General features: G+C 44.6%; 1 protein-coding gene across 2 annotated transcripts in view; it reads right to left on the reverse strand.

Moving 5' to 3' along the window:
• Window positions 1-25,889, reverse strand: part of PGAP1 (post-GPI attachment to proteins inositol deacylase 1) — a 707,270-nt gene that overhangs the window by 113,962 nt on the left and 567,419 nt on the right. For both annotated transcript variants that reach the window (XM_088456228.1, XM_088456226.1), the window contains one exon: window positions 656-791. In XM_088456228.1, coding sequence (XP_088312354.1) covers window positions 656-791 — 136 coding nt within the window. The remainder of the gene's footprint in view (window positions 1-655; window positions 792-25,889) is intronic.

A 25,889-nucleotide genomic window follows, 5' to 3' on the forward strand; every position in this document is an offset into this window, starting at 1 on the left:
AAAATAAGTGGTGGGTAAAGAAACTTTATATGCACAACCCAAGAGGTACTTAATGTGAGTGTTGTCATTTGCGAGAAAACAAAGTGGTGCCAATCTAATGATGATCATATAAAGGACTCAGGTCCTGATTCACTACGGATCGCAGTACGCACCATCGACCGATCTGCGTACGTGGTTGCAATTGCGATCCGTGATGAATCAGGCCCTAAGAACATATTGATTTCCGATATTTGCTTCTTTGTTATGCTCTTTTTGCTTCAAGTATAACATCAATGTGTATAGTGCTTTTTATGATTTACCTCTATTCATGTTTCAATATATATGCTTGTTTTGGGTGAAGTGACACTCTAGCGGTTTATTCTACAGTAGCTGCTGTTTAGCACCAACATTCGAAATTCTTCTAAACCACCTTCTCCTATTTAATAACCACCTTTGTTAAAATTTTCATATTAGAAATCAAACAGGAAAAAAACATTTTGCTTTTATCAAAATTTAAGGAGGTAATTTTGTTTTCTCAAGAAATTACAAAAGGAAAGACTCTAGATCAGCAGTAACATTGGGAGGAGTTATTGCGTGGCCTAACTGCACATCTATACAATGTCTTTCTTCTAAATATGAACTAGAAGGTTTTATATGTAAAGAACTAAAGCGTTACCTTAATTAAATAGCGCAGAAATACAAGTAAAATAGCGAAGGCACCACAAGTTCTCCAGGAAACTAAGAAGAAGAAGATAATTTCAGCAAACAGTTTCTTTGTAAATTCTGCATCTTCCTTTGGTAAATCAGTGTTTCTGAAAAGCAAAAAAACAGATATAAATTAAAGACAGACACAAATTGATTTATGGGCCTGATTCAGCACGGATTGCAATTGCAGCTGCATAATCGCACGGAATTAATCCACAAAAATATTCTAATGCCTGCCACAGCTTAGCCAGCATAGAGACGCCCACTACTGCTTTCTCACATATACGTAACACCTCGCAGGACTGCGTATACATCGTTAACATCGAAGCACTTTGGCCCGTCATGCACAATTACAGCAGATCTGACCTATCGCAGAAATTGCAAGTCTCGTTGCATGCAGTGAGCACTCAAATTCCGTATGAAATCGCAGTGGCTAATTTATGCATGCCCAAGCAACGGCATTCAAAAGGACAGGCACGCTTATGTTTCTGCAACAACTCCCTCGTCACCACCCCCAAGAGCTCACAACCTGTCACTCAATCTGTGATGGATTCCTATCTGCGTCCGTAATTGCAGTTCGATTGCCGCGCACGTGCACTACGGCTTATACACATGCGCAGTGGCTGACAATTGCTCGTTCTGCGTACGCAGTTGCAATTGCGATCCGTGCTGAATCAGGCCCTATATACAGTACAATTAAGTCTCCCATATCCAAAATGCTTGGGACCAGGGGTATTTTGGATATCGGAATATTCCGTAGTTTGGAATATGTGCATACCATAATGAGATATTTTGGGAATGGGATCTAAACACAGAATGAATTTATGTTTTATATAAACATTATACACACAGCCTGAAGGTCATTTTATACAATATTTGTATTAATTTTGTGCCTTAATCACTTGCCTGGCATGGTCCTATCAGATACAACCATACCAGACTGGGCTTTCCCTGACATATTTGTATTTGATACGACCAGTCAGAAAAGCTCTGTGGTTGACTGCTTGAAGATCATCTTCTAGCAGCCGCCAATCACAGAGGGACCTCTTGGTCCCCCTGCACACTTTGTCCCTCCTCGTGGGACGATCGATCGGACAGCCCAGCGCCGGCGCACCCACCAGCTAGCAGCAAGCCGCCGGGAACACAGCTGCTACCCATCCGCTAGCAGCAAGCCACCGGGCAAAGAGAAGGCATCGCTGACGTCGCTGTCCTTCTCTCCCTCCCCCTCCCGCCAGCAGCAGGTCGGCGGCTTTTGACAGGGCAGAGAAGGCAACGCTGACAGCGCTGGCCTTCTCTCCCTCCCGCTAGCAGCAGCCCGGCGGCTGCAGAGAAGGAAGCGCTGTCCTTCTCTCCCTCCCCCTCCCGCTAGCAGCAGCCTGGCAGCTTTTGACAGGGCAGAGAAGGCAGCGCTGACAGCACTGGCCTTCTCTCCCTCCCCCTCCAGCTATCAGCAGCCCGGCGGCTACAGATAAGGGAGAGCAGCAGACGTGCAAATAGCAAATAGAAGGTAGCGCTATCAGCGCTGTCCTATTCTCCCCCCCCACCCTGTTCGCGGCTCCCCAGCGGCTGCAAAGAGTAGACGGAGCAGCCGCTGGCCAAACAGTGATCGCCTCCTTTCCCTCCCCCATTTTTGCAAGCCCCACCGCCCATGAATACATTATATATATATATATATATATATAAACAGCAGAGCCCTGGCCTCATATATATATATATATATATATATATATATATATATATATAGTGAGTGCTGCACCATCCATTCCCTATATTATATATATGTGTGAGTGTGTGTATATATATATATATATATATATATATATACACATATATATGAGTATACTGTATATGCATGTACAGTGTATATATATATATATATATATATATATATATATATAGTATGTGATTTCAATATCCCCATTGACAGTCCACAATCTCCTCATGCCTCCAGACTACTCTCTGTAACCTCCTCTCTTGGCCTTTCCCAATGGACTGACTCCTCTACTCATCATCTTGTATTTACCAGACGATGCTCAGTTTCTGATTTCACTAATGCTCCTTTCCCTCTCTCAGATCACAACCTTATCACCTGTACACTCTCCTCCATTACATCAACCTCATTGTCATTGAAATCAACCAAACCTTCTAAAACCCGCAGATATATTAATGCTATTAACTTTCAACAACTATCTATCTCTCTACAACAACGACTCTCACCAATTTCTGCATTCACTTCTCCTGAGACTGCTGCATCACACCTAAACCAGATTCTAGAAAAAGCCCTTGAAGTGGCTCCAGCTACCCATCACACACCATGTAGACTTAGACATCAACCGTGGCATTCTAACTTAACAAGAAGTCTACAAAAACTCTCACGTAGAACGTCAGTGGCGAAAGTCTCCTACTCCATGTGACTTCCTCACATATAAGACTATCTACAACTCTTATCGTGCTGCTCTGGACGCTGCCAAACAAACATATTTCCAATCTCTTATTTCTGCTGAAGCCTCTAACCCCAAGCGACTTTTTGATACATTTAAACTGCTTCTTACCCATCCCTCACCCAACCCACCTGCTACTATCTGTGTGCATGATCTTGCTTCCTATTTTAACGGCAAGTTTGACAAGATCCGAAATGAAATGGTATGCTCTTCATCAGCTAGTGACCTGCTAAATTGGCTACCTGAACCCTCTGACACATTCTCTTCATTTGACCTCACAAACGAAGATGTAGTATCTACACTCTTCTCATCCTCCTACTCCATTACCTCTCCTCTAGATCCTATAGCCTCACAAATCAGTAAAGCTCTGTCTACTGTGCTCATCCCAACCCTAACTAAAATCTGCAATCTCTCTCTCTCTACCGGTATCTTTCCATCACTGTTCAAGTGTCACAAACTCTCGGACGGATTGTGGATGCAGCCCGTATTTAGGGAATTGGCTAGACCTATGCTTGAGGCGCGGAGTCCAATGTGCCGGCGGTATTCACCAGGGACCCTCGCAAGAACGTTTGGACTTGGCTGCGTCCGACACACAGGTCGTGGCCCTCAGGTTAGGCACCCCTATACAGGTGCTGGTGAGAACGGGATGTTGTGCAGAAGAATAACGTAGTCGACAGGCCGGCTCAATATCAAACAGACGAAACGGTACCACAGGGAGCAGACGTAGATGGGTCACAGGGAGTAGCCAAGGTCAGAACCAGATATCAGGAACAATACAAGGGATCAGGCAAAATTGCAGTCACGAACAAGCCAAGGTCAAGATCAGGCTAACAGGTGAGTACTTGGAACGCTGGAGTATGGTATGGAGCCTGTACTCTGGCACGGGACTGTTCCCAGCAACTTCCTTTTAAAAAGGCAGGACTAGCATAGACGCCTCTGGTGATGTCATCACAAGTAGTACACTGATCCTTTAAATCTTCTGCAGAACGGCACGCGCGCCCCTAGGGGAGCTGTGGTCACCTTCACACAGCTGCAAGAGCAGGAGCCGGAAGCAGCCAGCGCTGGGATCTCCCTGCTGCAATCCGCCGAGGGTAGGGACAGAGAGCCGGAAGAGGCTCTGTCGGCAGCGGGCGCCGGGTTCTCCCTGCACGCTGCCCTCCAGAGCACCAGTGCTGCTGGACCCGGTGAGAGATGACCGAGGTCCGGCACACTGTCACATCAAGCATGCAGTGGTTACTCCCATTCTGAAAAAACAATATTTTGGCCCTAACACTCTCTCAAATTACCATCCTATCTCTCAGCTCCCATGCCCCTCCAAGCTACTTGAGAGACTTGTCTACACCCACCTCACACACTTTCTAAACTCACACAACTTATTGGACCCACTTCAGTCCAGCTTTCGTTCCCAACACTCCACAGAGACAGCACTGACTAAGGTAGCAAATGATCTGGTCACTGCCAAGGCTAAAGGCCATTACTCACTCCCAATTCTTCACGATCTCTTTGCTGCTGTTGACACTGTTGACCACTCTCTTCTCATACGAACACTACAATCCCTAGGTCTTAAGGACACAGCTCTTTCTTGGTTCTCTTCCTACCTATCTGATCGCTCTTTTACTGTTCGTTTTTCTGACTCTGCCTCCTCTTCGCTAGCTCTATCAGTTGGAGTATCGCAAGGCTCTGTCTTAGGTCCTCTGCTTTTCTCAAGCTACACCACCTCTCTTGGCAAACTAATCCACTCTTTTGGATTTCAGTACCATCTGTATGCGGATGACACTCAAATCTACCTATCCTCCCCAGATTTATCACCATCTGTATTGGTCCGTGTCACTGAATGTCTTTCTGCCATGTCATCTCGCCACCTGAAACGTAATATTTCTAAAACAGAATTAGTTATATTTCCACCGGCCAATAACAGTTACCAACCTGATCTCTCGATCACGGTTGATAACTCGACAATCCACCCTGCTCCACAAGCTCACTGCCTTGGTGTCATCCTTGACTCTGAACTGTCCTTTGTTCCCCACAATCAATCTGTCTCAAAATCATGTTACACACATCTAAAAAAACATCTAAAATGATATCCTATCTCACACAAGACACTACAAAAACTGTAATCCATGCACTCATTATTTCCCGCTTTGACTATTGCAATAGTCTCCTTACTGGTCTTTCCAAAAACAGGCTATCGCCATTACAATCCATTATGTATGCAGCTGCGAGGCTTATCTTAATTGCCAAACGTTCATCATCTGCTGCCCCGCTGTCAGTCACTCCATTGGTTGCCAGTCTTCTACCGTATTCAATACAAAATACTTACACACAAGGCCATTAACCAAACCACACCAACATATATCTCATCACTCATTTCAAAATATCTCCCAACCCAACCTCTCCACTCAGCACAAGATCTGTGTCCCTCATCCCCATGCATTGCTTGCGCCCATTCACGGTTACAGGACTTTCTTTGGGCGGCATCCACTCTATGGAATGCCTTACCACGCACAATAAGACTTACATCTAGTCTCCAATCCTTCAAGCGTTCCTTGAAAACTCACCTCTTCAGGCAAGCTTATCAGATTCCAGAACTGCCCACATAACTTTCATAGCTTCCATGTCTAATTGCATCTCCTTTCACAGTCCACACATAACCTCACACATTGTCTTTCTTTCACATCATCCTAACATTTGGCCTGTGTGACTGGATCATGCAGCCCACCAAGAAACTCTGCAGTCTGGCTGGACCAAATTGCAATATATAACACCTATCCTTGTGTATCAATGCCTATTTCCCTATAGATTGTAAGCTTGCGAGCAGGGCCTTCCTACCTATATATCTGTCTGTTATTACCCAGTTTTGTTCTATTAATGTTCCAATTGTAAAGCGCAATGGAATATGCTGCGCTGTATAAGAAACTGTTAATAAATAATAATTATATATATATATATATATAAATATATATATATATATATATATAAATAATAAAAAAAACATGTCTGACGGGGTGCGTGGTGATCCGGCGTTGTCCGCAAGAGGTCCGGCTAGCATAGCGGGGTTCAGAAGCACCCAGGGCAGTGGTGTGCGAGGGTCCAGTGGCAGGGTCCGGCAGGGGTGTGGGAGGGTCCAGTGGCGCCCGCAGGGGGCTTCTGATGCTGTGGAAGAGTAGCAGCTGGTGAGAGAATGGCTGCAAAGCCACTCCCATGCCGGCAGTCATGGAACAGTGACACAGTGCCATCATGACACCAGGTCACGTCATGACGTCACAGCACATCCAAAATATTCCGGTTTTATTTATTTTTAACATTGATGTTATGTTATTTTATTTTTATTATGGCGCTCGTGTACAATCAAGACTCGATATGGGGCCTTCGCTTAGGGATTGTATACAATATACTATACTAGGGATAGCCACCAATCATCTATAGTTTGCAAACTGATGTTAATGAAACATTGATGGCTGTGGTCTCAAACAATTTAAGGTTTCTATTGATAATTGAACCCATCGGCCATCGATGGTACAGCTATCAATGGCCATCATTACAGTATACCACAAGAAAAATATTTTTTTTTTATAAAATCGTGTTGGACAAGTTTTAAAAAGATGTTCTTGACCTAATTCAGTCATAAAAAAAACAACAATTTCTGAGCGTTTTTTAGGAAAAGTATTCGTCAGTTAAGTGGTTAAACAAAGTTTGTAAACATACATAAAATTCATTTGTTTCATATACACCTTACACACACAGCCTGAAGGTAATTTGATACCATATTTTTAATAATTTTGTGCCTTAAACAAAGTTTGTGTACATAGAAACATCAAAAAGCAGAGATTTCACCATCTCAAGTCATGCAAAAAAAATTCTGTATTTCAGAGTATTTGGCTATGGGAGACTCAACCTGTATATATAAAGGAAACACCTTATTGGAGGCAATAATCAAAACTAGTATATTTTGCACATCTGTTCTAAAAACATTTGAGTAAGTTTATTACCCTTTTGTTTTGCTTGTTTGATATTATTATAGAGTCTGACAAAGTGTACTAAGCTAACCAAAAGGTTGCAGAACAGATGTGCACAATAAACTAGTTCAGTTGTTTCTAGACCAAAAGGAGTGCAGTTGTTTGCTTCTTCTGTATAATAAAGCTCAGTCTGTCCAGTCTCCAACATGCATGCGCAGGTGGAGCTGGGATGCGTGCCCTAACAGCTGCCACTGCTAGGGAGATGGGATAGACCATAGACTATCAGGAAACGTGAAAAAACACATGTAACTATAGGGACGGAGGGGAGAGGGGGTCGGGCAGGACAAAGTGAAAAGTGGTGGAGTAGGACAGAGCAGGGGGGGTGGGGGCAGCAGGTAGAGAGGGGGTCAGGGTGGGACAGAGCGGGGGTCAGGACAGCCGGTAGAGAGGGGGTCAGGGTGGGTCAGAGCGGGGGACAGGACGGAGCATCAGACAGAAGGTGGCGGGAGGGACAACAGATCAAGAGGGGGGAAGGGCAGAACAGCTGGCAAACTCTGAGGTTCAGCACACACACTAGATACACGTGTATTATACTGTAATGCATCCTGTAACTATTGCAGTTTTACGTATACTCCAGACAGAAGGAAATAACTAGTAACCCAAGAAATAGATACAGTGTCATCTATTACATCCATGTTAATTTAACAGTGTTTTCCAACTCCAGACCTCATGGACCTCTATCAGTTCATGTTTTTCTGATCTATTTGGCACACTGGTGTAGTCATTACTGGCTAACACATTTTTAAAGGTCTGGGTACAGAATCCCGGCAGTCAGAAACCCAACGCCGGCATCCCAACAGGGTTAGAATACCGACACTTTATCGGTCAGTACCCTAACCCTCTCAATACCCTAACCCTCCCTCCCCTGTGCCTAACCCTAGCCTCCGCTCTAGTGCCTAAATCTAATCTCTCCCTCCCCGCACCCTAAACGTAACCGTCCCCCTAGTGCCTAACCCCCAACTCAAACCCTTTCCCTAACCACGCTACTTACCTTCGAATTCCGGTGGTCGGCATTCTGACTGCCGGATCACCTCCGTCGGGATTTTAAGTGCATCCCATTTCTAAAGATCCACAGGTGGTGCCAATTATTTTACAGTGTCACACTCCGGACCCGATAAATCACCTTCTTACTTTCCCGGTGTCTGCTGTGTATCAGTCCCGGATAGCACAGAGGTTCGCTCACACTGCACATGACTCCCAGCTGGTGCTGAGGTCTTTCTATGCTGCTCCTGCCCCATCTGCTCAGTGTCCTGTCACAGAGCATGGAGATGGCTCTGTGCAGCCCCTTGCTCACAGCGTGTCGCCTCCGCATGACGGTACACAAGCTGCATGCCAGAGTTCCCTCCAAAACCACAGTATGGGCACAGTGATTTTGGACTTGGTCATCTGACACTCTTCCTGCACTCAGAGCGCTGCTCCTAGACCAGCTGATCGCAGCATCTAATCCATGGGATCCACCCCTTTAAATTCTATTTATCTTGACTGGCCCCTGTTGCTGAAGTTACAGCTCTGTGCTTGAGCTCCCAGGTACTCTGGATCTGAACGGTTCCAGTCCATAAAATTCCAGTTCCAAGTCTGGTAGTCAAGTCTCCAATTCCATCTAGTACTCCAGTCTTGTTTTACCACAGATACTTGTTCATATCTACCTCCATTGGTGCCAGCCAATATCTCCAATATCGGTTCCATCTGACATCTTTAAACATCGGTCTCATCCGATATCTCAAAATATCGGTTCCATCCCGTATCCTCAAACATCTGTCTCATCCGATATATTCAACATTGATCTCAAACCGATCAAGTTCTTCAATTCATCAACATCGTTCTCAAACCGATCCAGCTTTTCAATTCAGTATCTCTGGTCTTATACCGCCTCTACTCAGTAAACCGGCATCAACAGTACCAATCTGATTCTGCTTATCTCTTCAGTATCATCATCTCCAGTTCTCACTCCAACCTGCTGTTTAATAAAGACATTTACATTACTGTCCTCACCTTCGGGCCCATCATCCTCAACAGTTCATCTACCTCGTCACATTATACATGGGGAAGCCCTGGCTCAGGCCACCCAGCTTCAGCCACACCTCCCAAGTCTCCTCTTCAGCCTCCCATGCCTGTTCCGACCAATTCCAAACCTCAGGCGTGACGATCAGTAAATTATGTACAGTAAGAGGTCCTTGAGGACTGGAGTTGAGAAGCAGTAAAGCACTGGGCAAAATATATGTTATACCCAGCACGTGAATGTGCATCGACCTGGGATTTTGGCATGCTCTTTACAAGGGTCGGGCTATTTGTTAGTACTTTTGCTTGTAGAATGAATTGCATATTATCTGTACAGTTTCTTTTCAGTCCTAAATACTGCCCCTTGGGAATGTTATTTAACCAAGGTTTATAGTGGTAGCTCTTAAAGATCAAGTACTTATTGCAATCCACTTCTTTCTTATAGGTAGTGGTTAAGATGGTATCTCCAGCAACATGTAATGCTATATCTAGAAATGTTATATTTGATGAATGACAATTACTAGTGAATTTCAAACCATGAGAGTTAAATGTGATAAAAAAAGTGTACTAGAATCTAAATCCCCTTTCCAAATTATAAATAAATCATCTATAAATCTGCCATACAGCACCAAGTTCGCCCCGAACCGACCTCCCTAAATGTATCGCTCCTCGACCGATTCCATATAGACTATGAAGTGCTTTTCACTGTGAGCTGTGGGTCTGGATATTGTGACTGCTATTAAACTAAAAGGGATGTGGAGTTTTATGCTACAGCTTGCGTTATTCTTTGGAGACAATGGCTAATAAATTTCTTCGGATATTGAACTCTGTATTACTATCAAATAAGGATACTTCTTCTTAGCACTTTGTATACACCATATCAGAATGACTTCGTATACATACAATATCAGAATGTATAAGTGGTACAGTATATTGTGTTTTTACATAAACGTACAAAGTAATTTTAGATTTATATGTGTATGTATGCATTTTTATTAAATACTGAGTCTTGATATTAATTTGCGCTCCTTGTTATTTAGAAATAACATCTAATCTGTATTATTGTTTAGAGTTTATCAGATATACTCTGTAAGAGCAGCAAAGTATTTATACAAAAGGAAGTAGCTGTTTTATATCTTTCTGACTGAAATCTTTATACACCCGAATTATAATTGTTTTAGTGAACATTGCTGTAACAGGGCTTCCGAGCTCCCTGGGCCAGCCCCATAGTGCATGATGCCATGGTGCTGTTTAGAGGGGGCAGGGCCACCAGCATCGGGAAGTGCAGCACTGCCTAGAACTTCCTTCCACTGAAATGCAGTGGAAATGTTGTTTTGGGGATTAAGTTCATTGTCATGGCAAAGAGGAACTTTGCAATTAATTGCAATTCATCTGATCACTCTTCATGACATTCTGGAGTATATGCAAATTGCCATCATAAAAACTGAAGCAGCAGACTTTGTGAAAATCAATACTTGTGTCATTCTCAAAACGTTTGCCCATGGCTGTAGAGGAAGGGGGAATATCGGACCTTTGCTCTGCTAACTGTCCATTTCATCAGATCAGCTGCACAACCATGCAGTGTGAGGTCAGCTTAACAGAAGAAACTTGACACATGCTTCATAAATGGCCTAGCAGTATTTTCACATGGAGGGGTAAGTGACAATGGGGGTCTATGTACCAAGCCTTGGATAGAGATAAAGTGGATGGGGCTAAAGTACAAATCAGCGCCTAACTGTCATTATTCAAACAGCCTGTAAAGTGACAGTCAAGATTGGTTGGTACTTTATCTCTCTCCAAGCCTTAGTACATAGACCATAATATATATGAGTGAGGTGAGAACCAGGCTGATTTTAACCATTTGCTATACACACAAAAAAAATTAATATATAATATATATAATGAAATAAAGTAAAATTAAACAAAGTAAAATAAAGAAAAAATTATGTGACTACATTGGAGCGTGCATACGTTGGCCCTAAGGTACACCAACATTTTACAGAAAAAATGTCCCCATGTCCACCAAAAGCTCTCCTAGCCACATGGGCCTTCTGTGTTGCAAGGTGGAGGACTTCTTCCGGTGACCGGCTCAGTAGCCAGGCATAAACTGGCAGCAGATGAAAAAGAAAAGTCCCTGTGCAGCCTGAACTGACACTTCACACACAAAGCACCTACAAATTATTGCACCACAAGTGCAAGCTGATGGGAACTAATGATGATGATTATTAATAAACCAAACATAAGTATAGGAACAGGTGCATCGCAAGATGTATAAAACTATATACAGGTGAATTTTTTTTTCTGTACACGCAAAGTGAAGCACATGTACCCAATTTCATCTAACCATCATTATGCCTAGAGAGTGGAACTCTCCAAACTATCTAAAATTAGCATATAAATGTAAGCACTGGCACTGGTCACAAACCATAACAAATCGTAAGTAGTAGGATTAATATACATAAGTAAAGTCCAATTATATATCTAAAAGTAAATAAGAATATTACTAACTTGAAATTAAAACACATGTAATCAAACATTAAAACAAACAATCTGCTACATGTAAACCAACAAAATCAGCAAAATGGCAACCACTCTATATTGGTAAAATAAATAATAAATTATATTTCCCAATGGTTTTCTTACATTAACAATCATACCCATCTGACAGCCTCCCTCTTCCCTCAATTATAATTATACTGAAACCTGACAAACCCCCCTGCCCCAATTGCAAACATACAGTACTCCAGATCTGAAAATCACACCTTCCTGCCTCAATTGTTTTCAATCTCAGATTTGACAACCCTCCATCAACGAAATTCAGTCCCAGAACTGACCCATACTAACCTCCCCAATCCATGTGATAAAAGAGCCATTTAAAATGAGAATTATGGGGGAATACACTTACCTTCCTCCCGTGCTGCTGCGCCATTCAGTCTCTGGCAGTGGTTGTGTGTGAACACGCTTGCACTGCACTTTCCCCTGATTGGTTGATAGTACCAGCCATCCACCAATCAGTGTTTAGATACTCCCACAACTATTATTGGTAAATAGCCAGCACCATCCAACAATCAACACTGCTATTACTGGGAAGTGCAACCACAACATGACCGTGCACACTGCTAGCACCTGGCAGTGGAATAAGGGCCGGACCTAGCTAGCGACCGTTAGGCAGGTAAAGAATGCTGCCCCGTCACACTGATTGTGGCTGGTGAGCATCCTCTGCCTTCCTCCAGCCTAAAAGTGCTCCAGTCCAGGGGGCAGATGCCATTCTGCCCCACGGCCCAACCCACCCCTGAGGAGAGGAGAGTGAGATTGTGAACAGATAGCATGGGAATAGAAAGATGGTAACAAATTTACTAAGCTGCGTGTTTTTTATTTAATATCAATTCCCTTTAAATCCATAGTCCGAAACTATTGAAGACATGCGGCTTCCAAAAGAGGGCCTGATACAGAGGTGGACGCTATTGCAATTCGCACGCAGACTGAGAGATTGTTTGCCATTTAGCATGCATCGCAGTGCGCGAAGGCAGCTGTGCGATCCCGCAGCGAACGCCGTGCGAGCCCACAGACCACATAAGCCCATTGCAGATTGATTGACTGGAAGTGACCAATTGGGGGTGTTGTTGGGGGGGTGGTTAAGGAAACGCAGGCGTGCCTGGGCGTTTGAACGCCGTTTCATGGACATGCATACATTAGCCACTGCAAGTGCATACGCAACCCTGCATGGCAGAAGAGCTCCCTAGGCTGCGGCAGGTCAGACCTGCCGCAAGGGTAAAATGGCCGCCGATGTCCTTCGATGTTACCGATATCTAAGCATGCATACGATCGCGCATGCAAGTATGAAGGCAGCAGTGGCCATTTTTATGCTCGGGTGATCTTTGCACACATTAGCATATTTTCACAGCTGTGTTTGTGTGGGAATGCGCGGCTGCGTACGTATTAGCGTCCACCTCTGAGTTAGAAAAAACCCAGGCAATGACAGGGACAACAGCTAGTATATATTAAAACCTCTAATAATTATAATTTATTTACATCAGCAGCACCATATTATCCAGTGATGTACACAAACTATTTAATCATTCACATTAGTCCCTGTCCCACTAGAACTAACCATCTAAATTTCCTACCTTACACACACATACTGTACACAGTTCATATTGAGAGCTGATAACTAACCTACTAGTAGGTCTCTGGATCATCCGAAGAAAACAGAGCAAACAGAGGAAACCCAAGCAAACACTGGGAGAACATTGCCTAAGCAGATAAAGCCACGTTTGGAATTTAGCCAATGGTCCCAGCACTGTGATCCCTTTGCCAGCCCAATATAATTTTAACAAGCAAGAGGTAATCCTGGTGCTACACAGTGTTTTGTCCACAACTGACTCTGTATAATACTAACTGCAGCCAACACAACACTAACCAGAACAATACAAAGAATAAGATGGCACTACAATCATAGTCAAAATTGAAACAATACAATAAAAAACATTTATTAAGGAGATAGTAACACCCGGGAGTAGGAAATAACAATATAAAACACAGTCAGTGGTAATGAAACAGCAACCTGTACTGATATAACGTGGCTAAAATATAATAAAAACCAAAATGGAAACCTCAGTCTAAATAATATATCCGACAGTCAATATAATGTCTCAGACAGTCAATAATTGTAGCTAATATGTAGTAAATAATCAAGTGTAGAAAAGTAAGTTAGTATCCAGCAGAGTAAATCCAATATGCAGAAACTACTACTACTTCTTCATAGGGACAAGTATGTAGGTTGTGGCTCTGGCCTTTCAGGCTCCAACAGACCGTGCTTGTTGCAGAGGAGTCCCACAGCCACGGTACTGGCTGATGTTATTAAATGCTATGGGTGATAATATCGCTGTTGGCAGCAGAGTCAGTGCTGGATTTCCCACTAGACATGTGCCTTGGGGCACCACTAGCTGGGGTTGGCACAGCAGACCCCCTGCACCAGAGCTTTTCAGAGCCCCAATTCAGCCGCTGCTATTTGGACACAGATCAAAGACTAAATCCCTCATGATGCATCAGGGGGGAGTCTCAGGAGTGTGCGCATGTGCGGTCCAGGAGCCTGAAAGATTAGGTTTGTATAAAATCCGGGAAGGGGGGGAATGCCCCCAATAATAGACAGCCTGACCCTTAAATTTGCCCCTGGACAGAGAGATCAAGCAAGCAATATGATGGTGTTAGCGCTGCTGGCGGCAGGGAAAACACACAGTCACAAAGCCGGATGCTTTTGGTAGGCGCTGTAGAAAGTGATAGCGTTGCTGGTGGGAAAGGGGTGCAGCAGTCACAGTACTGGCTGCTGTTAGTGAGCACTGTAAATAGCGATAGTGCTGTTTTGTGGCAGGGGGATCCCACTATGACAGTCAGGGCTGCTATAGTGGGTGGTAATACCGCTACTGGATATAGATATAGTGTTTGGTGGTCAGCAAAATAATGAAACAATCAATAAACAATGATTGTCGGCAGCACACTTGGATGTAAAAATGGATAGTGGAAAAAAATCCATAACTTCAACGCGTTTCACATCCAATATTATTTAACATAACAATTGACAAATGTACACTCACTACTATGTTACCAACATAAGAGAAGAGTCTCTGAAACTAAATTAATAAGATTTAGTTAGGGCAGACAGGGAGTTTATGCAAGAGCCGACAGGCCCACAATTTGTCACTCTAGGGGGCATGCCCAGCACTTACGGAGGTGCTGAGGTTCCCCCAAGCTATCTCTTCATGGTGAATAGATGACATGCATGGCGGTGATCGATCACCACAACTTTTCCAACCCGCTGAACACTGCGGCCCGTGAGTTGGGAAGGTACAGGGCAAAAAGGGGATACAGGGCAAGCAGTTTTAGCGTGGCGCCGCTAAAAGGGCAAGGTGCATTTAGCCCCTTTAAAATCGAACAGGGTGCGGCACCCCATTAAAACAGCCTAGCGGGAATACTAAAGAGTTAAAGGTCAGGCTCACATGTCTTACTACTATGAATTCCCAATGACAATGTGGAACATTGAGGATTGTGGACAGAATGTAGAGATTGCATTGATGCCTAGGGGTAAATTTACTAAAAGGGAGAGTTTTTAGAAGTGAGTTTTAAAAGTGATGTTGCTCATAGCAACCAATCAGATTCTAGCTATTATCTTCTAGAAGGTGCTAGTTAAATGTTAAGTAGAATCTGATTGGTTGCTATGGGCAACATCACTTTTAAAACTCACTTCTAAAACCTCTCACTTTAGTAAATTTACCCCCTAGTCTTTATCTGATGAGTGAAGCCCAAAATTTGGCTCAGTTATTTTGAAGGCGTTGAAGTGTTCTATTTGGTTCTGGAACAGAACACATTAGTTATACTTTTGTATGTTGTTATAATCTAGATGGCCGGCCTGTTGTACTCTAGGATGAAAATTTTTCTCGATCTACCAAGTAGCGACATTTGCGGGCGCTTATGAATACCTTTTTATTGCATTTCAAACCCAGTTCACAAACTTCTTGTATTTTGACAAATGATAGACCAGAAAAATAGAAGGTCTCTTTTTGCTCTTCAAAATACTTAAAATTGGCACACTTGGCTTTTTCTTTGTTTGGTAACGAATGGTGTAGACCAGTGGTTCTCAGCCTTAACCCTCAAGTTTCCACAACGGATCATATTTTCAGGATTTCTGCTTGTGGAAGCAGGTGGCATAATTACTGACCCAGCAACATAGATTGAATCACCTGTGCATGATTACAGAAATCCACAAAACATGACCTGTTGGTGGTACTTGAGGACTGGAGTTCAGAACCACTGGACTAGACAGTAGAGTATAGTCCTAATATTATTGCCAGTCTGTCACTGCAATAAGTAGATTCTGTCAAAAAGAAACCGGACACTTTGCCAGTTTTGTCAATTTTGTTCCTACCATCCTATAAATTATGCACCAGCAGAACTTATGTCCAAAAATGCTTAAGAGTTGGGGGAACCCATGTATTTCCATTCCATTGGTTATCTAATCTCAAAAATAACCCAAGTTTTTTTTACCAACAGGGCCAGATTCAAAATGGGACAGATAAGACCAGCATCAGACTGGGGCAAGAAGGGCCCACCAGGGAATGCAGTGGTAGGGACCCAAGCTTAAGGGGAGTAGCCAGCCATCACAGAGGCACTTGGCCAACTATTAAAGAGGACATGCAAAGAACAGGGCCCCTTTATAAAGGAGGGGAGAGTGGTGTGTCAGGAATACTCACTCTGATTGGAAGGAGGGGCCATACCTTGGTGTAGTTTCCATAGAAACAAACCAATCACCCAAGTTCATCCATGGTGCTGCTTTACCAATTTACTGAGCCCTAAAAGAGGTGTCTCCGGCAATGGGGACCACCGGGGATTCCCCTGTACAACTGTGGGCCAGTCCAACACTGGATAGGACAACAGCCCTAATCCTCCAAATACAAATCGGCCAATCATCGCGACAGCATAATGATAACCAACCACCCAGCTCACCACACAGCCAGCCATCTGCTGCTCAAGCTGGGGCACCACTGAGGCTGTCCCAAGAAAATTCATGACCAAGGCCAGACTGGACACCAGGCCATTCTGGCAAATGCCAAAAGGGCAGATAGCCTGATGGGTCGGGTCTGGCCATCTGAAGGCCTAACCGAGCAGTTCCGCCTCCTGAAGGTCTGCTCTGCTGGCATGCTTAGAAATGGTGTGCCATGAGGCCATGCCCCTATGACATGTGCACAAAAAACATGCCGGGGACGGATTTCAGCCACAGTCTGTACAATAGCCAATAAGAATAAGGCTGATTTTTACTGGATGGGGCTGTCAGATGTAACAGTCTCCATTGCGCTGGCACCAGAGGTGGATTAAGGGAGGACACTGGGCCTCTTCTTGCTCTACAAAATACTGAGAATTGGCACGTTACAGCACTGCTGAAAGCAGATTCCCGATGGTTGGGAATCTGCGCAGGTGCCTGACCCGTTCTGCGCATGTGCAGAACGGGTCTGCAATCCCGCATACAGACTGGCAGCAAACTGTCATTGATTGAAAATCTGCTGCCGTTTGTGGGCGGATAGGCGTTGTCGACGGCCTGTTTCCCGAAACAGGGGCAGGTTGGGGGGGGGGGGGGAGAGGCCAGGATCTCCGTTGGCTGACAGAGATTTCCTGGCCTTTTTCTCTCATCTGTGGCGGCCGGATTACGTGACCCCATGGGTCACTTAGTCGGCCAATGCTTCCGCAGATTATACAATGCTGTGTCCTTGGACGCAGCTCGGATAAGTAATGCAGCAGGAGACGTGATGCCTCCTGCTGATTACCATAATTGCTTCAGACGGAATTGCAAAGTGTCACAGCACGCCGGATCCCGGTATCCTAGTACCGGGACTGGCAGCGCTTCTATTGCAGCTGTCAGGGGCAAGCTGTGTTCCTTCCCGGCGGCTTCAGAATGGTGACTGTGGCTCCCATAGGGCCACACGGCCACTTAGTGGAGATTCTTAAAGGGCCATACATGCCTCCTGGTGACGTCACAGGAGACGCCTAAATTATAGCCTTGTCTATATAATAAAGTCCCGGTGAGCACTCTAGTTCCAGTAGAGTATGGGCTCCCAAACCTTACTCCAGAGCTCCAGATTGTGACTTCATTACTCAATTCTGGCCTTGTCTTTGTTTGTGACCCAATTTTGTCAGTTCCCTGGTACTGCCAGAGCCGTAACTAGGCATTTTGGTGCCGTGTGCCAAAAAGAGCATTGGTGCCCCGCCCCCCCCCCCATAGTGTAAACAGGGACAGTGCGCAACGCAGGCACGCACGAAAAAAAAAAGTCATGGTCACATTCTGGTACCCTCCTTTCACATTATGCTACACAGTAGTGCCCCTTATTCACATTACACTAAATAGTAGTGTCCCTTATACACTTTAAGCTACACAGCAGTAGTGTCCCTTATACATTACTCCTCACAGTAGTAATGCCCCTTACACATTATGACCACAGTAGTAACTCTCCATACACATTATGCCAATCAATAAAATTCCTCCCCTTACACTTTAGACCACAAAGTAGAAATACCCTCCCCCATCCCCCTCACCTTCTTCATCAACAGAGCTCACTCCCATATGTAGTCAGCACTCACCTAGTCAATGATACTCTGACCAGGCACAGACACTGATGACCATGTCTGGAGTGGACTGAGGGCGGACAGTGTGACACTGTCACTGTACTGGACGCTGCCTGCGCGCCAAGATAAATGACTCCTCACTTCATTTTTTGCCACTATTTGGAGACTGGACAGGAGACACGTTATAACGTCTCTCCTTTCCATACAAGCAGTATAGTAACATAAGTTTTTGTGCAGGGCAAAATGTGAATTTCCCTGATCAAACAATTTCTCTATCTCTTCAGGCCCCCCTGTGTTACTACAGACCTCCCTACATCTCAACATCCCCAGGCCCCCCTGTGGTTCTCAGCCTCATTCCCCCAACCCCAGTGTGTCTTAGCCCATGGGGCAAGTGTGAGTCTCTCAGCCCAATTCCCCCGGGCCCAGTGTGCATCTCTCAGCCCCATTCCCACGGGCCCAGTGTGCGTCTCTCGGCCCCAGTGTGGTCTCTTAGCTGTGCAGCCCCATTCCCCCGACACCAGTGTGTGTCTCTCAGCCCCATTCCCACGGGCCCAGTGTGCGTCTCTCAGGCCCAGTGTGCGTCTCTCGGGCCCAGTGTGGTCTCTTAACTGTGTAGCCCCATTCCCCTCATCCCCCCATCCCCAGTGTGTCTCTCAGCCTCATTCCCCCAACCCCAGTGTGTCTTAGCCCCATTCCCCTGGCCCCAGTGTGAGTCTCTCAGCCCCAGTGCATCCCCATTCTCCTCCAGGGAGAGAGTGTCTCTCAGCCTCATCCCCCCAGCCCCAGTGTGTCCCTCAGCCTCATTCTCCCCAGCCCCAGTGTGCGTCTCTCAACTCCAGTCCTCAGCATCAGTCCCCAGGAACCACCCCCAGTGCGGCTCCATTCCCCTCAGCCTTAGTGTGTGGCTCTCAGCCCCAGTGTCCGTCCATCCACTCGCCAACACTTACCTGCTGCCCCTCTGTTTGGCTGCCTGTGTGTCTCTCAACCTCATTCCCACCAGCCCAAGTGTGTCTCTCAGCCTTATCCCCCCCCCAGCCCCAGTGTGAGTCTCTCAGCTCCAGTCCCCAGTCATCAGCATCAGTCCCCAGCCCCAATCCTCAGCACCGGTCCCCAGCCACCACCCCCAGTGCGTCACTCAGCCCCATTCCCCTCAGCCCCAGTGTGTGTCTCTCAGCCCCAGCGTCCGTCCATCCGCCCGCCAACACTAACCTGCTGCTCCACCGTTTGGCTGCCTGATGCTTGACTGTGGCATGGCTGGCGTCCCCATGCGTTTCGGCTGCTGCCTGCTTGTTGAGTATGTCCTGGAGGTGTGGCCGGGCCGTGGAGGGGCTATAGGCGGAGCAGTCTGTGGTAATGGGACAGGCTCCGCAAAGGCTTGTGGGAGAGCTGCTGTGGCTGGGTATGTGCAGCAGCTCCCCTATAGCCAATGTTTTTTTTGTACCATAAAGTTGCTGTAGTAGAGCTGCCCGATTGGAGCTCAGTTCCGATCGCGGCAGCGACCATGGGTGAGCGGAGGGCGGTCTCCGGCCACTGTAGGGACCGGCTTGGGTGCAGCTCTTAGTGCTCGGCTGAAACAGGCAGGCAGCCGTCAGGGTTGCTGTGAAGGAATGGAGCCGGGAACACCGCTGCTTATATACAGAGCAGCGGGTATCCCGGCAAATAGAAATTGGGGTGGGCGGCCGGTTCCACCCAAGGGCACACTGCGCTGTGTGTGGCGGCACCAGCCACATCACACATGTTATGGCCCTCGGTACTGCGCTTGGTATTCCGGTTTTGACCTTGGCTATCCTTCATGACCTGCATATGTCTGTTCCCTGGTACCGTCTTGTACGTTTGGTTCTGACCCGGTCTGTCGACTACGTTGTACGTCTTCGTCATACTATGCTTCATCCAAAGCTCACCAGCACCTGTATTGGGGAACCTAGTCTGGGGGTCTGCATGTCGGACGCAGCCAAGTCCATACCTCCTTACGGGAGTCACAGGTGAACACCGCCGGCACGTTAGACTCAGTAATAGGTCTTGCCAATCACAAATACAGGTTCGCATCCATTACCCACCCAAGTGTTGCAACAGAAAGCTGCTTGCGTTCAGCTTTGCAATTCCGTCTGAAGCTGAATCAGGCCTTATGTTTTGATATATCTTCTAATTTTTTGGTCTACCATTTGTCAATATACAAGAAGTTTGTGGAACTGGATGGAGAAGCAATAAAAAGGTATTCATAAAGTGGAGGAATTTATCCAGCAAGCCTCATCCAATACACTCACATATAAAATATCAATAAAAGCATATCACCACTATGAGTATAGGAGTCCCTCTTCCCACTCGCCTAGGTCAGTTACCCGGATGGCATTAGGTGCAAGTTCCACAGTCTCCAGGACGCAGGTTACAAACAGCGGACACCCCAAAGAAAACAGCCATCACTTTGGGGTGTCCACTCTTTGTAACCTACCTCATGGTGACTTTATATGTGAGTGTGATGTATTAATACATTTTATTCATGTTCCTGGCAATGCTGCACTATTTTTCCTATTTTCTCTGTTTACCTTTGAAATAAGATACTCGCTTATGATGGAGTGAATCAAAGGACTAATATTTGAAGCGCACAAAAAGGGAAAAAGGTTAAAGCCGGGATACATTGAAAAGTGATTTAAAAGTAAGACTCATCTGCATTTCTTGAATACAAGTGTTATGAATCTCTAAGAGACTGTTTTTTTTGTGCCAATATGGGCCATTTTTTTTGGAGTAGTTGAAGCCTCCATTTTGTCTTATAGGCAGCAAATGACAGTTGATGCGGAGTATGGTATTTTCTTGTTTTGTGTAATTTTATATACAGAATGATATTTCTACCCAATGTTTTGCAGTGTCACTTCAAAGCACAACCTATATAAATAAATGTTCTGCTAAAAATGGTAGCTATCAGCTTTGATGCACATCTTCATCACTGGTGCTTTGCTATCAATGGTGACATTCTTTGTTTCCTGGCACTTGCATTATTAATATTATTATCATTTGTTTATATAGCGCCGCAAGTGTTCCGCAGCGGCTTACAAAGCACATAAACAAATAGGTGACCAGTGACTTGTCCTGCAATACAATGCAGGACAAGGACATGGATAATACACATTGCTACATTAGCGACCATAGCACCCACGTAAGCAGTAGAGCATAAGCAGCCAAGTGTTAGGTACCCTAGTGGGGAGTAAGGAGTAGATGAAAGTAAAGTAGGGAGAAGCACAAGAGGGTAGAGGGCCCTGCTCATAAGATCTTACATTCTAAAAGGGAGAGGCAGACAAACAGGTGAGACACAGATGGGGTAGACATGGAGGAAGGAACATGCAGCAGCAAGTTAGGATGAGAGCTGGATGGCTTTAATGAAGTAGTAGGTCTTGAGAGCCCATTTGAATGATTGTAGAGCGGTGGAGAGTCTGATGGGGAGAGGGAGGGAGTTCCAAAGGTGAGGAGCAGCACAGGCAAAATCTTGGAGGCATTGTTGCAAATTGTTCAAACTGAATACTGTTAAAGAAGCAATACAATACTGGCAATTCTCGTGTGAGCACGGACATGTAAGGAACTGGCATATTCTTGGAACTTTGGACAGATGCTAGATTAAAAGAAAAAGCCACCAGCTGTGGTGCACTGGTTTAATTGCTTAAAAATATAACTTTATTTAATCCTTATTATATATTTAGATTTTTTTCAATTTGTGACATTTATTTTTATTTATTTTTTTCTTAAATCCAGCTAAATTAAAAAAACGAGAAAAAAATAATGCAAATGAACCTGTGATTAAAATATATTGTGCTTTATTATTTATTATTCCCCATCTGTGTCACACCTGTTTGTTTGCGCCTCCCTTTTAGAATGTAAGCTCTTGTGAGCAGGGCCCCCTACTCTCTTGTGCTTCTCCCTACTTTACTTTCAGCTAATTCTTACTCCCCACTAGGGCACCTAACACTTGGTTGCTTATGCTCTACTGCTTATGTGGGTGTTATGGTTGCTGATGTAACAATGTATATTATCCATGTCCTTATCCTGCATTGTATTGTACTGTAAGTCACTGGTCACCTATTTCAGTGGCAAACGCAGGATTTTTAGAGGGAGGGTTTCCAAATTCCTGATTTTAGAGTGAGTGTGGCCAGTCCATGAAGAGGGTAGAATTAGCACTTAGCCAGCTTTACTATGCATCATACATAGTGTATTGTGTGTCATAATTCCAGCATATAGAGGACCAGCAATCACAATAAGCCATTAAATGCAGCAGTAGGGCCATCCTGCCTGAGCTGAATCTTTTTATTTTAGATGTATGCACCATTCCAGAGCATTAATGCAAGTCCTGGAGTCTGGGTGAGCAGCAGAAGAACCTAGCACTGCCCTGGACATATATGTACGTACATATTGGGCTCTATAGCAGCACATCCTTAACAGTGAATGTTTTCCAGATCTCCTAGTTGGTGCACAGGTTATTTATTACTGGCTGATACATGTTAAAAGATCCACAGGTGGTGTTAATTATTTCATTTGTGATACTGAGAAGAACATACAGCACTAATAAAATTCTATTATATTACTATTTCTATTGTGGTAATGGTGTGGGCTGGGGAGGGGGTTTCCAGACAGACGGAAACCCTCCCTGCGCTTGCCTATGACCTATTTGTTTACGTACTTTGTAAGGCGCTACGGAACATTTGTGGCGCCATATAAATTATAATAATAATATGTCTAAATAAACAAAGGCCTGAATATGTTGTTTTCAAATATTGTATTGTTGTGCCTTTTAGGAAATCACCTTCTAATAAATCAAATGATGTCTCCATTATTCTAAAATGTTGTCACAGACAATAAGGTTTTACTGCAATACAGCTGCACTAGTAATATAATGTGTGTCTGTTATACCTTTTATTGTTATTTCTGTATGTACATTTTTTTTTGCAATAAAGTAAATAATAATCATAAATAATAAACTTAGTAGTAAATAGTAACATTTGTGTTGCTGATTTCAAAATAGAACATCGGTTTTGCTACATCGGCTCTAATTTTTGAGATACATGGACGAGAAAAACACAATAGACACACAATAGACAACTGTCAAATGAATGCTAGTTGGGTGGCAGATCACTTATATACGGAGGGGGAATATTCTTGAATGATCGTGAAGTAGAATATTCAAGTGTCTCACATTATAGAATGTGTTATTGCTATTTGAGGGTAGTGGTGGTTGCAAGGTGGGGGCTGCAGCCCTTAAAACTGCCAGGGGATATGCCGTTTAAACATTACTTGGCCAATGGAAGCTAGCTGAAACAGGAGTCTGAGTGTGGGCTAATCTGGTGCACCTGTCAATCACTCAGAGACCCATCTGATCCTTCCCCGATGAGTTTAATGATCATTCCCCCGTAGCAGCATTTGGAGCAGACTTAAGTTTATTGTTTAAACGGCACCACCTCTGGCAGTTTTGGTAAGGGCTGCAGCCCCCACCTTGCAACTGTCACTGCTTGAATATATCCATTATCTCAAGAAATAGAGCCAATCTGAAAAAAGCTTTCATTTTTGAATACAGCAACACCAAAATACTGTAAATTTATTCAAATATCCTTGACAACTAAACAATTGTTTTGTTGGGTTGTGTAATCATTTTATTTATAATGCACTTTTCTGAACTTTTCTTAAACTGCATACACACACAACGATTTTGTTACCAATGATTTTCTGAACGATTATCTGTCAGATTATCAGTCAGTTTTTAAAGTGTAATGAACAATTTTTATGAACTACAAACGATTTTTACATATTCCCTTAATGAAAATGGTTGAGTTGGTCAGTCTGAGTGAACTACAAACGTGAACACGCATGAACGATTTTTTCAACGATTGAACGATATCATTAACAATAATTGTTCAAAAAATCATTGTGTGTGTATGCAGCTTAATTATTATACAAGTGGAATGGTATAGCATGTATATACTCTCTGTCTCTATTAACAATGTTCGAGGTTGAAAAAAAGGCCCCTTTTGAAAATTGAGATATATTTAATTTCAAGGGTCTCAAATGTAGTAAATACAGTGACAAAGTGATAATTCACTTGTCTCTCGTAAAATATTGCTTTAGATTTATCATCAGTCTTGGTAATTAAACTATGAATATAATGCCATTGAGTAATAACTTTCTGCAATATCCCATGGTAACAATGATTTAGATATGCTAAGTAACTGAATAGAACAGAATAATATTTAGTCTAGAAAAAGGTCATTCTGTTAAGGTGTCACAAACTCACAAATAGTTAGTCGATGCTTTGCCTATACTTTGAAATTGGCTATGACCCAGTACAGGTGTGTGGAGTCTAACATGCCGGCCGAAAGTATTCACCAGGAATCCCCACAAGGAGGTTTGGACTTAGCTGTGCCCGACATGCAGGTCGCGGCCCTCTGACTAGGTTCCCTATTAAGGTTGGGTAAGGGATGCCGGTGCTCGGCATCCCGGTGGTCAGAATATCATCCGATAGGGTTAGGATACCGACACCTTTCGGTCAGTATCCTAACCCTCCCCCTTTCCCTACCCCTATCCCTCCATCCCCGGTACCTAAATCTAACCTCCCTCCCTAGAGCCGAAACCTAACCTCCCCCTTAGTGCCTAACCCTAACCCTGCCCCTAGGGCCTAACCCTAAACCCTAACTCTCCCCCACTACTTACCTTCGGGATTCCGGCAGTTGGGATGCCGGCACCGGGATTCTGACAGGTGTCTGGATTCTGGCGCCAGCATTCTGAGCACCGGAATCCCCGTCGTCAGGATTATGACTGCATCCCCCTAGTACAGGTGCTGGTGTACACTGGGAAGGCATACAAAGCGTAGTCAACAAACCGGGTCAGAACTAGACAGGCGATATGGTACCAGGGATCAGACGAAACCAGGTCACTGAGAATAGCCAAGGTCAATCCGGAATCACCAAGTGCAGTACCAGGGATGAGATGGCTTAAGGTCAGGTGTAATGCCAAGGTCAGGAACGAGTAGTACAGATATCTTGTAAATAGTAACACTGAAGTAAGTGTGAACCTATACTCAGGCAGTGTCTAGTGTTCGGAGACTCCATTTTATAGGGAGGAGTACAATTCCTTGCACCAAATGTGACATCACGCTTGGTGTCTCTGACCCTTTAAATTTTCATAAATGTTGGCGCGCACACCCCTAGGGAAGCTGCTGCCACCTGCACACTGCAGCCAGACACCAGGGGCAAGGTGAGGATCACAGCGGCAGGTGTCGTGGACTTCCCACCCGCTGCCAAACCGCCGACCAGCCCTGCCAGACCCAGTTAATGAGTGCCGGTGTCCGACACACTGTGGCATTACCCCCCCCTTAGGGGTGGTCAAACACCCCACAAGTGGCATGCCAGGGAACTTCTGGTGGAATTTCCAAGGGAGTTGAGTGAACATCCGAGGCCTTGACCCAACAGCGTTCCTCAGGTCTATATAATTTCCAGTCCACCAGGAAATGAACCATACCTAGAGAAATTCTGGGGTCCAGAATTTGTTTTATCTCATACTCCTCTTGATAGTTCACTGGAACACCTGAAGGAGGGTGTCAAGTTGTCGAAAACCAGTGGTTTCAGGAGGGAGATATGAAAGACGTTCGGTATCCTAAGCGTGCTAA

This window comes from Taudactylus pleione, unplaced genomic scaffold (genome assembly GCF_031769625.1).
Source record: "Taudactylus pleione unplaced genomic scaffold, aTauple2 ptg000690l, whole genome shotgun sequence".
In the NCBI taxonomy this organism is placed as follows: Eukaryota; Metazoa; Chordata; class Amphibia; order Anura; family Myobatrachidae; genus Taudactylus; species Taudactylus pleione.